The sequence below is a fragment of the Typopeltis vanoorti genome, chromosome 19 (assembly GCF_054136105.1).
Source record: "Typopeltis vanoorti isolate ZY-2024b chromosome 19, IOZ_Tvanoo_1.0, whole genome shotgun sequence".
NCBI lineage: Eukaryota > Metazoa > Arthropoda > Arachnida > Uropygi > Thelyphonidae > Typopeltis > Typopeltis vanoorti.
The window spans coordinates 80,046,492-80,061,851 of NC_143567.1; the positions used below are offsets into that span (position 1 = coordinate 80,046,492).

At 33.0% G+C, this 15,360-nt stretch overlaps 1 protein-coding gene across 5 annotated transcripts in view; it reads right to left on the minus strand.

Annotated features, from left to right (window-relative positions):
• The window catches only part of LOC150096283 (bridging integrator 3-like), a 185,066-nt gene that overhangs the window by 82,961 nt on the left and 86,745 nt on the right, over window positions 1-15,360 (minus strand). For 4 of the 5 annotated variants that reach the window (XM_090409316.1, XM_090409312.1, XM_090409313.1 and 1 more), the window contains exon 6: window positions 8,062-8,198. In XM_090409316.1, the coding sequence (XP_090265442.1) occupies window positions 8,062-8,198 (137 nt within the window). The remainder of the gene's footprint in view (window positions 1-8,061; window positions 8,199-15,360) is intronic. The other variant, XM_090409317.1, reaches the window with a different exon arrangement.

The following is a 15,360-nucleotide window of genomic DNA, read 5'->3' on the forward strand; positions in this document are numbered from 1 at the left end:
CTTACCTGTCCATTCATTCATTTCAGAGTACTCCTGTAAAGAGAACTTTGGAATGCATGAATTCATGTTCTCTTGTAAGGCCATGGCATCTGCTTGACTCTGAATTGCTCTCCCTAATTTTGCATCATCTGCAAACAGCAGCATATTACCAATTAAACCCATCCCAATATCATTAATATACAAATTGATCAACAGTGGTCCCAAAATTGACTCTTGCAGCACATAACAGGTGACCTTCCTCTTTCAGAATACTGCACCCCACATACAAACTCAGAAGTCTGTTATCCAATCCCATCTGTTTCAATTTATTTAACAACTTGTCATGTGGAAGTCTATCAAAAGCTTTTGCAAAATCCAAGTACACTACTGCATATGCATCCCTCTGCTTTGTCCAGACATTTGTCACTTTGTTATAGTACATTAGTTCTTCAAGTGTCATCCCCATAGGAGGTTGGCAACCATGTCGGGGAACTTTTTTCTTTCTTTTGCTGCTCTGGAACATTTATAGTAATTCAAGCCAGTCCAATCCTTAATGTCTTCAAACCCCATTCTTCTGGGTCTACCTTTCCCTCTTTTTCCATCTAGTTTCCCTTCTAATATTAATTTCTGAATGCCTTCTTGTCTAGTTAGATGTCCAAAATATTTAAGTTTTCATTCTTTAATTATTTTCATTAATGTTCTTTTAATTTTTGCTTTCTTTAAAACATCTTTAAAAGATGTTTTAAAAAAAGCAAAAATTTTCTCTGTCCATGACATTTTCAACATTCTTCTGATAGTCCACATTTCGAATAATAATTTTCTAATTTTTTCTCTGCTTCTTTATTTAGAGTTCATGTTTCACTGTCGTAGAGAAGACATGACAAGATATAGCATTTTATTAATGTTTTTCTTGTGTTTATGTTAATGTCTCTGGATGTTAGAACAGTTTTCATATCAATAAAAGCTTTTCTTGCTATCTCTATTCTTCTTTTTATTTCTTTAAGGGAATTTCCTCCATCTGTAAACATTTGTGCTAAATATATAAAAGACTGAGCCTGTTCAATTTTCTTTTTGTTAACAGTTATGTTTAATTTCTTATTTATTGGTTCTTTTGATATAATCATGCACTTTGTTTTCTTTAGGTTAATAATTAATCCCATGTGTAAGCTTCTGTTGTAAATTTCTGTACTAAGTTTTGAAGATCATCTTCAGATTCAGCTATAAGGACTGTGTCATTTGCATACCTGAAGTTGTTGAAGTTCCTACCCCCAACTTTTACACCCTTCAATTCTGAAATATCTTTAAAAACTTGCTCACTATATATATTATATAGTAAGGATGATAAGACACATCCTTGTCTTACTCCTTTTTTTTTTTTTTATTTCAAAGTTGTCAGAATATGCATTTTTATATCTTATTGAGGTGATTTGATTCCAGTATATATTTGTAATTATACGTAGATCTTTTCTTTTTAACCCATTATTCTGTAGGATATGTATTAATTTCTTGTGATCTATTGAATCAAATGCTTTGGTGTAATCAATAAAACAAAGATATATGCTTTTCTGGTTATTGAGGCTTCTTTCACAATGTTTTCAAATTGAAAATTCCTTTTCTTGTACCTTTGTCTTTTTGAAAACCTGATTGAGTGTCTTCTATTTCTATTGACAAAGTGCCTTTTATTTTTTCTAGGATTATTCTCAGTAGTGATTTTGTAACATGGCTTCTTAAACTTATTAGTCTATATTCTGAACATTCAAAAGTTCCTGGAATTTTGGGAATAGTGACAAAGGTGGATTTCCTTGGATCATCAGGGATGTATCCTGTATCACAGATGTTATTAAAAATAACTTTTAGTTCATTGTGTTTTTGTTTAATTTCTTTAACAATTTGATAGGGATCTGATCAGGGCCTTGTGTTTTACCTGTTTTCATATGACTTAGAGCATATTCTATTTCTTCAAATGTAATTGGTTCACCATCCATACTTTGTATATCTGGTGCATCTGTACGATCAGAGTCAAGCAGTTTATTTTCCATATTTTTTCCATCTTTTTAAGATATCTTTAGTCTCTAGTAGCATTTTTTCATTTTCATCTTTTATACAAAGATTATGGTTGAAATTTTTCTTTTTATTTGTCAGAGCACACAACAGTATTAAATGCAGTTGTGTAATTCTCTTTTTTTGTCTTTCATTCATAAGTTCTAATATTGATTCTGTCATCCAGGGTTTTTTTCTTATTGTATTTAATTTTTGGAATAATCTTGTTAGCTGTCTCATATACTGCACTTCTAAAATTTGACCATCTGTTTTCAATTTCCTCTGTGTTGCAAAGTATATATAGTCTTCTGTTTTATATCCTACAGGATCTAATTTCTTGATTTATCCTACAAGATCTAATTTTCCGGCCTTGTTGGCAGAGTTGTTAGTGTATCCGGTCTCCAGCCAAAAGGCTGCGGGTTCGAATCCCACTGTGGGCATGGAAGTTTGTGATTGTGAAAATAGTGGTGGTGGTGGTCAGCAGTAGATGCCATTGTGTAGGTGATGATGGTAGTTATGGCTAATGGAGTGGTGGAGACGGTGAGTGTAGAGTAGGTGCCCTCCCTCGATGAGTCTTTTGGAACTCCCTGGAGGCGTTATGTAATATTAATAATAACAATAATTTCTGAGTTATACACCATTATGTTGTCATGTATATATTCAGAGCTGTCAAGTCTTTCAGTATGATTGTTTTTAGAAATGTGTTTTAGTTTAATTTTTAAAGTAGACACAACAAGGTTATGGTGTGAACCTATTTTAGCACCTGGGTTAGTTAAAACATTATCTTCCTTTAACAAACCCATTCTGATAATCAGAGAATACTGCTGTTATCAACACCCATTTCTGTATTATACGTCTCCAATCTCACCAATATCATCTACTCCAGCTGTCTTTCCACACTTCAGGTTTTTGATGGCTTTTTCTATTTCAAGTATCGATATGTATTCCTGACTGCATTCCTGTTGAGTGTTTTCTACCACTGTGCTGCCACTGATTGTTTTATTATTAATCTTTCTAAGTAATTACTCCAGACCTCTAGAAAACTTCATTTTAAGTTTTTATCCCTGTTTCATTTTACAGTACTCTTTCTTCCAATTCTAAGCTTCTTCAACAGTCTCCAGAATATTTTGCTACCTTTCTGATATTTACTTCTATGTTCTCACAAAGTCTTCCCATGACTTCTGTTTAGCTAGTTTTACACAGTGCTTTGCTTTTACATTTTCTCTGTATTCTCTTGGAGCACAAGCTGACTTACTTGCCAGGAACTTGAAATAAACTTTCTTCTTTTCCTTGACTACCTCTTTCTCGAGTCAACCATGGAGTTCAGATTTTTTATTTTTTTTTTAAATCCTAGCAGATAACCTCACCACATGCCTCTCTCACTGAATCAATGTTTTCTTCAGGGTTTGCCAGTGAATCTCCAAGGTTTGGTTCTTTTTATCAAAATCTTTCATTTTTTTTCTTGAATAATGTTTGTATATTTTAGTCTTCATTTACCTCTGAAAGATGCTCAACTTTGATTCATTTTAAAAAACTTTCTTATACATTTTTCTTTTCAATATGAAATTCAATTTTAACCTGCTTGAAAATAAATGGTAATCACTTCCTATTTCAAATCCTGTGTACTTGTGTCCTGAATGAGTGAGAAAACTTCACTGTCAACAAATAACATCATAGTCAATGAAACTTTTCTCATTTCTTGCATCTTCTCTCCATGCGAATTTGTGCACATTTTTATGTTGGAATATGGTGTTAGTAATAACTAGTCCATGTCCTGAGCAAAAATCTAGCAGGTACTTACCATTATTATTAGCTTTGCTCTTTTCTTCAAATTTTTCTCCCAAAAATTCCTCCGTTTTTTTTCTTCTACTAAAGAAGTGGAGGAATTTTTTGAGCCATTAGAGAAGGCAGTTGACACAACAAAAAAGGAAAAGTTGATCCTTGCTAGAGATCTAAATATTTCCTACTCCATCTAAAGTAGGAAATGATTAGTAGAACCTTCTGTAGGACCATATGCACAAATAGTCTTGTTGTCCAATTTCCCCAATATTTGTGGACAAATATCAAATATTTGTCCACATCACTCTACTTGATATTGCCTGTCATTGAAGAAGGTAATCTTAATATTTAGTGTTGAATGCTAATAGTGGCTACTCCTCCTTTTCCCTGGATTTCCTGAATATAACATCTTGTATTTGTTCCTTTCCTTTAGTGTTAAACAGTGATCAGCATTCATTTCAGACAAATTATGGAGACTACAACTGTGTTAGAAATTATTTTAATTTCCCTATGTTTCAACCTTCATATTAAGGTCATCATCTTGAGTACACACACACACACACACACACACACACACACACACACACACACACATACACACAGAGACAAGCCATATTACATTTCACATAGTAGTATGCTTAAGAGAGAATGATTTGATCAATGGTTATCTACTGGCCTGAGCTCTAGTGAAAATAAATAAAATAAAATAACTACCTCAAAACAGAATATAACTTTGATGTAGTTATCTTATAAAATATGTTATAGAACTAGAGAAGGGTCATGTTTTAGCAATTTGCTCATATTTTATAACAATGTTACAGACAAGTTGGATAAAGGGAATGAATACAGTATGATAATGTTGAATTTTACTAAGGCATTCGATAGGATACCACACAAAAGGCTGTTGCATAAACTGGAGAATATGGGATTAGAATATAAACCCTTGACTTAGATCAGTGGATGATTGACAGACAGATATCAAAAAGTGGTATATGGTGGGTATAAATTTGCCAGATTTAAGTGACCAGTGATGTACCTCAAGGTTTGGTCCTTGGGCCACTGTTGTTCAATGTATACATTAATGACATTAGGAAGGGTCTAACAGGAGATGTGCAACTGTTTGCTGATGATGTAAAGATAGGTAGAGTAATCAGAGATGCTACTGATATCCAGCACTTACAAAATGTTTTGAATAGGCAGGAAATTTGGACAAACAAAAATGGCTGTCAGTTTAATGCAAGTAAGTATAAAGTTATGCACTTTGGCATGATGAAATTTCCAACAGCATATTATATTAGCAGGGTTATGCTACAAGAAATTGATGAGCCTAGGAATCTTGGCATAATGGTGGATAGGAATTTGAAGTTCAAAGGTCACATAGCAAAAGTTGCGAATACAACTCAGAGAATAACTACAATGTTGAAGCAATCCTTGACATGTAAGGATAAGGAAGTCACTTTGCCTCTATATATAAGGCCTTGATAAGAACCACACTTGGATTCTTGTACGCGGATTTGGTCTCCTAGGTTCCATGGGGATAAATAATCTGTGGAAAAGGTGCAAAGAATAGTTACAAAGATTATATCCAGATTACAGACTGGTTAATAGGAGAAAGAGGGGTGATATGATATCTATAAACTTTTGAATGGATGCTATAGAATATTGTCTGATGAAATTTTTTGTTATATGGAAGGTGGGAAGAGAACAAGGGGACATCCATAAAAGTTAAGTTTGTTCACAGTCAAGAAAAGGGTAAGAGTTAGGTTTTTCTCTCACAGAGTAGTGAGTGAGTGGAATAGTTTGCCTTTAGAGATAGTGAATACATCTGGCATGAATGAATTTAAGGGAAGATATGACAACTGGTTTGAGTGATCTATTGCCTCCCTCGATGAGTTCTTGACTCCCTGGAGGTCTCATATAATAATAATAATGCTGATCAGAGAAAAATGAAATATGTCAAGAACTTTAAAGATGGTGTCTGACAATAATCTAACAAGCCAGAATAGAATACTAGTCATGGATATTCACTTGAAACAAACTTAAGCATGTTAAGCATTATTGCAAAGTCACAGAACTAAGAATAAAATAAAGTTAAATGGGATGTCAATCAGTAAATAGCTTTAAAGCAAAGTAATAAATATATTGAACTAGAGAGAGAGAGACAATGATATTAACAATGAAAATGGAAAAGAATGTCAAGAAGTATTCCAAAACTAGTAACATCCATCTTCAATTTAACTAAGGAAGGATCATTTACAGAGAAAGAAAGAAGCATAGTAGTAAGATAAATGAGGTGCAGAAAGAAATATATGTAAATAAAACTATAGCTGAAAAGAAAGCCCAAGTCATTAATAATCCACAAGAAGAACCCAAAGAGTCCTTATAGTTTTGACTCAGAAGGAAAAAAAGCCTACAGACTGATAAAGATCAAGCTGGAGGAGGAGAAAGAGCATGACTAAGGACATAACAGCAAAATGTATAGTGGATGTAAACTAAAATATCAAATTGAATCAAGAATGACAGAAGTGACACGAAAATGGAATATAAAGATATTCTAGATGTCAGGAGTAATTATTTTGAAAGACTTAAATGAAACAAGCGGTGACAGAACAGTAGTAGAAAATATTCAAGAAGAATGCAAACAGGAGTACATATTAAGGAGTACATTTTTTGTGTAATATAATTTATTAGTGTGCTGGCAATAAATTTAGGTCCACATTTGGCTGTAATGTCATGAAAATGTTTTCATATACAGGTAAAAATGGATTTCATCCTCAGCTTTTGGACACCAGTGGTCTATATTTGTAATCAGTGATTAGAAATGAAGGAAATACAGGAAGATGGTTTGAAGTAAAATCAGGTGTAAGATAAGGATGCACATTATCTCCACTCTTATTTATCATCTATATGGATCACATTACTAAAGCGAATGGAATTAAACATGATGTTAAAATCAGAGATATCAAACTTAGCTCTTTGCTTTATGCAGATGTTACAAACACATCTGGTGCAAGTCTCCAGGATTCTCAAACTAAAATGAATAACACCTGTAACAAATTTGGCATGAACATCAGCGATAAAAAAGACCAAAATTATGAAAATAGGCAGGAATATAGAAAACTTTTGCTGCATTTGCAATGGAGAGCCTACAGAAACAAGTAAAATATTTCAGCTCTTTAGGCATAATTTTTTAGTGAAGTTGGCAAATTAAATTTGGAAACAAACAACAGAATATGCCAAACTGGTATGGTGGGAAGCCAGCTGAATAAATTTATATGGAATTAGAGTGAAATTAGCCAAAACATTAAACTAGAAGTATACAAGACATTCTTCAAACCAGTTTTAAATTACGGATCTGAGAGTTGGGTCTAAGACTATGGATATGAGAGTTCTGTGAAAAATTTGGCAGAAAAAACTGGCAGAATCATTAAAAATACAGATATTAGGAAGAAACATGATATTGTAAGTATTCAAGAATGTGTGAGTAGGGCTGATCTAAGATGGTATGGTCACTTCAACAGAATGGGAGAGAAAAGGTTAGCAAAACAGATGTTTGACACCAAGATGGCAGGAAAAATACCCAGAGGAAGACCAATATCTAGATGGATTGATTCAGTTGGAAGTGCCCTAGAAGCATGAAATATCCAATACAATAACATTGGAGTGTTGACGAGTATTAGGCTAATTTGGAGGACAACTGTTGACAGTAGATTAGTAATAATGTGAACTTAATCATGTACTATTGTCAGAGTATTCTGAACATCCCTTGATGATATATATATATATATCAAGAAACTGATCATGATGATGATAAATGATGCAGTGTTTAACTGATATTTTTAAAAATAAGTAGTTTAAATAGCTAACTAAATGATTATCATTCAGATGGAAAACCTGGATACAAATGCCACTAGGACATGAAGAAACATTTATCGCTGCTTTTCAACAAGGTGAGTAAGCTTGTCTCAAATGAGAGTTGCAAGATTTTTCTTCCTAGAAATTCAGGTTTTCCACCTTGCAAAACAGGCAAACTGGCCAAAATGGACAAACAATTAATAGACATAATACAATACCCTCAATGACTTAGATGCTTCGGTAGTAATTCTAATAGCAACAAACTAATTAAATTACTTTCTTAAAATTTAATATTAGCCTTTTTTACAATACATTTAATTTGGTGACAATATCAAGCATTCTGAAGCTGATATCCATATTTTCATGATAATTTTGTTTTTCATAAAAGATCATTCATATAATACTAACCAGATTGTTATCTACATCTGTCATACCACAAGCAAATGAATGCCATGCTTCCACTAGTGTTCTGAGCTTTTTTTCTTCCTGACATAGATAACTATTTGATAAATCTGTTGTCATCTTCTTTTCACATTTATTCACTGCTAAAAGATAAAGACATGATGTATGAAGATTAATGCAGAGTAAAATTCTCACTGAGATATTTCACTTCCTGGCACAGTTATCTACCAGTAATACGTATTTCACCTGAAGAGTTAACATAAATAAAACAAAATTATTCTGAACAGCAATGAATTATAACTAATGGCAACTTTGCGTCTTACATGAACTAAATCTTTAGCAGTTAGAATTGAAGGACGTACAGGAAGGTGGTTTAATGTTAAATCTGGTGTCAGACAATGATGTACATTATCCTGTCTGTTATTCATTATCTATATGGATCACATTATGAAGGAAAGTAGTATTAAACCTGATATCATAATTGAAGATGTTAATCTCAGCTCTTTGCTTTATGCAGATGATGTTATATTTCTAAATAAATCCGCTACAAGTCTGCAAGATTCCCTGACTAAATTGAATAACTGTTGTAATAGATATGGTATGAAGGTAAGCAATAACAAGACAAAGACAATGAAAATAGGCAGAAGCATTGAATGGAGAACTTATAGAACAAGTAAAACATTTCAGCTACTTAGGCATGATTTTTAGTGAAGATGGCAAGTTAAATATGGATATAGACAAGAGAATCAACAAAGCTGGTATATATGGTAGGAAGTCAACTGAATAAATTTATATGGAATAAGAGAGAAATTAGCCAAAACACTAAATTAGCTGTATACAAGACAGTGTTCAAACCAGTTTTAACTTATGGATCTGAGAGCTGGGTCAAAAGTAAAACACTTGACCAAAGACTAGACCCCACAGATATGAGAGTCCTGAGAAAGATCAGAGAGACGAGAACAGATGACATCAATGGAAATATTGTATTAAAAAAGAGGATATTAGGAAAGAACTTGACATTGTTAGCATCCAGGAATGTGTTAGCAGAGTTAATCTCAGGTGGTATGGTCACTTAAACAAAATGGGAGAGGAAAGATTAGCAAAACAAGTGTTCTCTGCCAGGTTGGCAGGAAAAAGACCCAGAGGAAGACCAAGATATAGGTGGACTGATACAGTAAAAAAGTGCCTTAGAAGATAGAAATATAAGATCTGATAATATTGGAGTCTTGACAGGTAACAGACTGATTTGGAGGAAAATTGTAGATAGGAAGTTAGAATAGGAATTTTGGATAGGAACTCCAAGGTTATTAGTATATTTAAATGTTGACTGGTGCATTCTCTCATGGAACAGATATTAAGGACTACATGCAACTTTGTTGGTAAGAAATTACTATTTAATATTTCAAACAACATTTGAAACTAGTTATTAAATAGCAATTCTTCAGATTTCATGTACTTTAGTTTAAAATGAATAGGAAAAAAGGCATTCACACAGAGATTTCTGAATTAACAACTGTCATTATTCAAAGTAAACTTGAACTAGATGTTGAAATTCATAATGAAATGTTAGAGACATAGCTCATTGCTGCAGTGTGTTGTATAACTTCTCCCATCGCCTAATTCATTAATATGCAAATCTTTTATATATGCTGCCCATAATTCATTTAAGATGACCTTTGATTTTATTGCACTGAGTAGGACATTGCGTCGTTTTGTTTGCTTCCTTAAATCTACAAACATAAGTGTTGAATTCTATGTATGGCAGCTAACTAAGTGGTTAATTTACTAGGTATATTTCTTTGGTGGTGTGAAATGCCACTCCTTTTTGACAGATTTCTTCATATCGACCCGTCTGTCATCCAAATAACAAATGCTACAGGTACAGATTTTATGCACTCTCCCAGCCAACTATGCCAGCCTGGTTTGCTGAGTGGTTAGCATATCTGCTCTCCAGCCAAAAGATGCAGGTTTGAATCCTGCCATGGGAATGGATGTCTGTGATTGCCTGTGAAAATACTAGTGGTGGTGGGCAGTAGATGGTGTTGGTGTAGATGATGTGGTGGAGACGGAGAGTCGTAGAGTAAGTATCCTCCCTCGATGAATCTTTAGACTCCTTGGAGGTCTTTCTTTTTTGTTATCACTGCTGGATATTACAATGGCCCTATCTTCAAGAGGTTTGATGATGTTCGTTTTTGTGCCAGGGTGGCGTGATGTGCTTTGTATACATTGTCCAGTATTGAGATTTTTTTGCAGACATCAAGTGAAAGATTGCCATGATTTTCTGTTGAGATGACAACGAGGAAAGGAATCTGATTTTTACTACTTTTAATGTAAACTGAATTTTTTTTTTTTTTTTTTTTTTTTTTTTTGAGGAATTATGTAAACTTCTGGAGAGTTTCTTCTGAATAATAATAATATCATCATCATCAAATTCCTGCCATGTACCCACAAGGGGTATACAGGATATGATAGTACTACATGAAAAAATTATATCATTACTAACTTCTTATCTACAATTTTCCTCCAAATCAGTCTGTTACTTGTCAAGACTCCAACATTATCAGATCTTATATTTCTATCGTCTAAGGCACTTTGTACCGTATCAATCCATATTTATCTTGGTCTTCCTCTGGGTCGTTTTGCTGCCAACCTGGCTGAGAACACTTGTTTTCAATATTAAATTTTTTCAATATGAAATTCAATTTTATCCTGCTCAAGACTAAATAGTGATCACTTCCAATTTCAAATCCTCTGTACACTCTGGTGTCCTGCACCAGGGAGAAAACATCACTATCAACAATAACATAGTCAATGAGACTTTTCTTATTCCTTGCCTCTTCTCTCCATGTGAATTTGTGCACATTTTTATGTTGGAACATTGTGTTAGTAATAACCAGTCCATGTCCTGAGCAGAAATCCAACAGATATTTGCCATTATTATTAGCTTTGCTCTTTTCTCCAAATTTTCCCAAAATATTTTGTATGTCTCACAATCATTGCCTACTCTACTATTTAGATCCCCAATAAGGACCAACTTTTCCTTTTTCATTGTGTCAGTTGCTTTTTCTAAAGCCTCAAAAAATTCCTCCACTTCTACCTTAGTAGAACCTTCTGTGGGACCATAGGCACAAATAAGTCTCATTGTCCAGTTCCCCATTCTCATATTTGCCCACATTACTCTACTTGAGACTGACTGCCATTCAAGAAGATTAGCCTCGTATTTAGTGTTGAATACAATGGCTGCTACTCCTTTTCCTTGATTGTCATTGCCTGAATATAACATTTTGTATTTATTGCTCAGAAAGATCTCACCAGTTTTGGTCTTTTTTGTTTCAGTCATCCCTATTATGTCGATCTGGTATTTATTTAATTTCTCAGCTAGCTCCATTTCTTTGCCATTCAGGCTTCTTACATTGATAGTACCGATCTTTAACTCTGGTGATGTTGAGTTGGGGTTTGTTTTCAGATTTGCTCCAGTAGCTGACTTTTCGCTGTTCACCCTGGTTCACTGGCGAAAACAATGGGGGCCTTGTTTAACCGGGCGACGCCCCAGCTGGTATGAAATTTTGTCATGTTGTACCATCATTTTTTATTTTGGTTTAACCAATAAGAATACAATTTGGTCGGCTAAATAATAATATCAGTTGCTTCTATTTAAGATGCAGGTGAGGCTGTGTGAGTGATCTTAGCATCATGGATATTTTTTGTAGTGGTTGAAAGGCAACTTTTAAGTTTTATTGTTTTAAAGCTTTCACTATTTTATCTATGGTATTTTTAAAGTAAGGTGAAGAAACAGCATCTTGATAGTTATCTTGTTGTTATATATGCTCTGGAATATGTGATGATATATTTAAGATGTACTGATAGTTCTAAGATTGCATCTATTTTAAGAGAATGTCCTTAAGATATCCCATTTCTTTTTCTTTCATCACTGCTGGATATTGCAATGGCCCTATCTTCAAGAGTTTTGATGTTCGTTTTTGTGCCAGGGTGGCATGATGTTCTATGTATACATTGTCCAGTATTGAGCTTTTTCTGCAGACTTCAAGTGAAAGATTGCCATGATTTTCTGCTGAGATGAGAACATGTAGGAAGGAAGGGAATCTGATATTTACTACTTTTAATGTAAATTGAATTTTTTTTTTGTTTTTTTAGTTAAGGAATTCTGTAAACTTCTGGAGAGTTTCTTCTGAGCCTGGCCAAATGACCAAGATGTTGATATACATAAGCCAGAGTCTTGGTTTTGTGTTTCACATATTGATGACTGTTTGTTTAAATGTCTCCGTGTATATACTTGTCAAATTCGGTGAAATAATAATGAAGAAAGTGTTCTCTATACAATGTTTAAAAAGTTTTACAGTATCAGGTGGGAAAATATCTTCTCTTGGAACGTTGGTAAACAGGCTTGTGACTTCCAAACTTGTGATGATGTCTGTGGAATCCAGTTTAATGCCTTTTATTTTGTTTATAAAGTCTTTCGAGTATTTTATATATGTTGATGTTTTTCTTACATGTGGAGACAGAAGTGAGGATTAATATTAGGTCTAAGTGGAAAACCAATAGGTCTAAGTGGAAAACCCTCCTTGTATATTTTTAGACATCATGCGTATACGGAATAACAGGATGTTATCTCAGCACATTATAAGGAATTTCAGTCTGTTAAGAAATTTTTTCTGCTTAATATGCAAGTTTTCAAATTTGAAACTTCATGAAATAAAGCCTCAACATGAGTACATATTACCCAGCTAAAGTTTCCATTAAGGTTACAGCATGCTGCAATAATGAGCCACAAATCTAACATCTCATTACAAATTTCAACATCTAGTCCAAGTTTAATTTGAATGATGACAGTTATTAATTCAGAAATCTCTCTGTGCATAGCTTTCTTTTTCTATTTGATTTTAATCAGAAGAAGTACACAAAAATATTGTATGAAGCTAGCTATTAATTAGTAATTTCTTACCAGCAAAGTTGCAGATGGATACAAAAGCTCCCTAGATACAAAAGCATAGATATAAATCAAGCTATGGAAACCTTAATTCATTAATATGTACTCATGATGAATCTTTATTTTGCCAAGTTTGCAAATTTGAAAAAATGAACATTAAACAGAAAAGATTTCTTAACAGGCTGAAATTCTTTAAAATGTGCTGAGAAAATGAAATTAACCCAAAGTTTTTAAGAATGAAAAATCAATTTTAGAACAAAGAAATCGAATGCTATCTAAAACAGAGTTTCACTACCACTTCTGCAAGAAAGAATATCTTTAACACTTGATTTGTTTTAGCAGAAATGGACAAATATCTATATGACTGTACTGCACTACACCTATCAACAGATTTAAAGAACTTAATAGACAGGCTAACCTCAAACCTCAATTAAAGCAGAAAAAAAAAAAGAGATCATTTAAAGAGAAAAAATTTACCAATCTTGTGGAAGAAAAAAATCCATCAACAAGCAATGTTACCAAAAGATAAAATAGTAATCAATCTTTCTTCACGTATTCTCTCTCTCTCAAACAGAACATAATACATTATCCAAAGGGTTTAATTTTGCTATATCTCCCAAGCACATTGATTCCTAAAGTTGAAATGTCAAGAACTTGTATAAAATACAGAAAGATTCTGCAGACAACTTATGTATAAGAACAGCAGCCATTCTTATTCATTCAAAACCTCAGGATCTTCAAAAGAATGAGAACATCTTAATACTAAAAGCAGATAAAGGAATGTGATTGTAGCATTATAGATGAATGAGCTACTTAGTGATGTCAACTTATACCCAGTTAGATAGTAATCCAGTGGACTATTCATAACAAAACTAATCATTTAATAAGAGATCTTTTCACAAATGACCTAAAGAAATCAAAGAACTAATCACCTCAAAACATCCTGTTAAAAATGATTTTTACTTAAAAAGTAGCATCATCATCATCACGCGTATCAAGAATTTAGGCCTAGCATGGCCTGTTCCGGCCTTAGAGGTCATCGTTGAATCGTTTAAGAGGATGTCCTAGTTTTCTTTTTCCTAATGGCTAGTACTTTAAGGCTTGTTTTGGTAATCTTTCTGTTTTCATTCGTTGAACATGTTCCATCCATTTATGTTTATATTTTTTAATTTTTTCTATTTCTGGTTCTTGGTTTAATTCTTTCATAATATCTTCGTTTCTTTTGTGATCAAATAGGGTATACATTGCAGTTTTTCTCATAAACTTCAATTTTGCTGTTGTTAATCTTTGTTTGTCTTTTTGTTTTATTGTCCAGATTTCGCTTCCATACATTAAGACTGGTAGGGCTAATGTATTGTATACTTTTAGCCTGGTTTGTTTTTGAACTAGGTTTGGTTTAAGTATAGAGTTAATTACACCTGTTATTTTTAAATGTTTTGCAATTTTTACGTTTATATCTTTTTCATATGTGATCATACATCCTAGGTAGTTAAATGAATTCACCTGTTCTAAGATCTTGTTATCTATTACTATTTTAGTTCTTGCTGGATCTTGTCCTTTAAAGGCCATAGTTTTTGATTTTTCTGTTGATATTATCATACCATAATCTTTAGATATCTCATTTAGATCTAAAATAGCTTTCTGTAAGTTATCTTCAGAATTTGTAATTATTATTTGGTCGTCGGCAAAGAGGAGAGTGTTTAAGTTAACTGTAGGAGAAAGTTTAATTCCTTGATGTAAATTTTTATTCCATTTTATTATTATTTCATTTAAGTAGATATTAAAAAGAGTTGCTGAGAGGGGACATCCCTGTCAGACCCCTTTAACAAGGAAGTGGTCACTGCTTATTTCATGTTCTCTGCGAACTCTAACATCTAGTGAAAATTTTGATGTCTTTTCATTTAATATGAAGTAATCTAATATTGATTTCCATCCTCTTGCTGCCCAAGTATATTTATGTATGTCTTTATGTTTATAGAAGGAATTCATTATTTTTAGGTTATTATAAACTAAAAAGTAGCATAAATTTAAAAAAATCTTTCATGAATAATTAATTGAAAACATGTGTGTCTTTTATTTGAAAATATATACAAGAAATACATAAAATAATACACTAACCAATTCTGCAGCAACTGTTCCAAATATACACCAAAACTATCTTTTTATTTGACTTTAGAAATATCATTTAATATATTTTTTTCTTATTCTTTAAAAATAAAGACCATAAAGAGATTTATGTACTGGTTTGGTAAATGTCAAATTTAACAATGTAAACACAGTTGAGTAAGGACACCTGCAAAGCATAGTTGAATGAATACTGCATGGGTCTTTAAATAAGTCCTTGGTTCAAAAGTGCT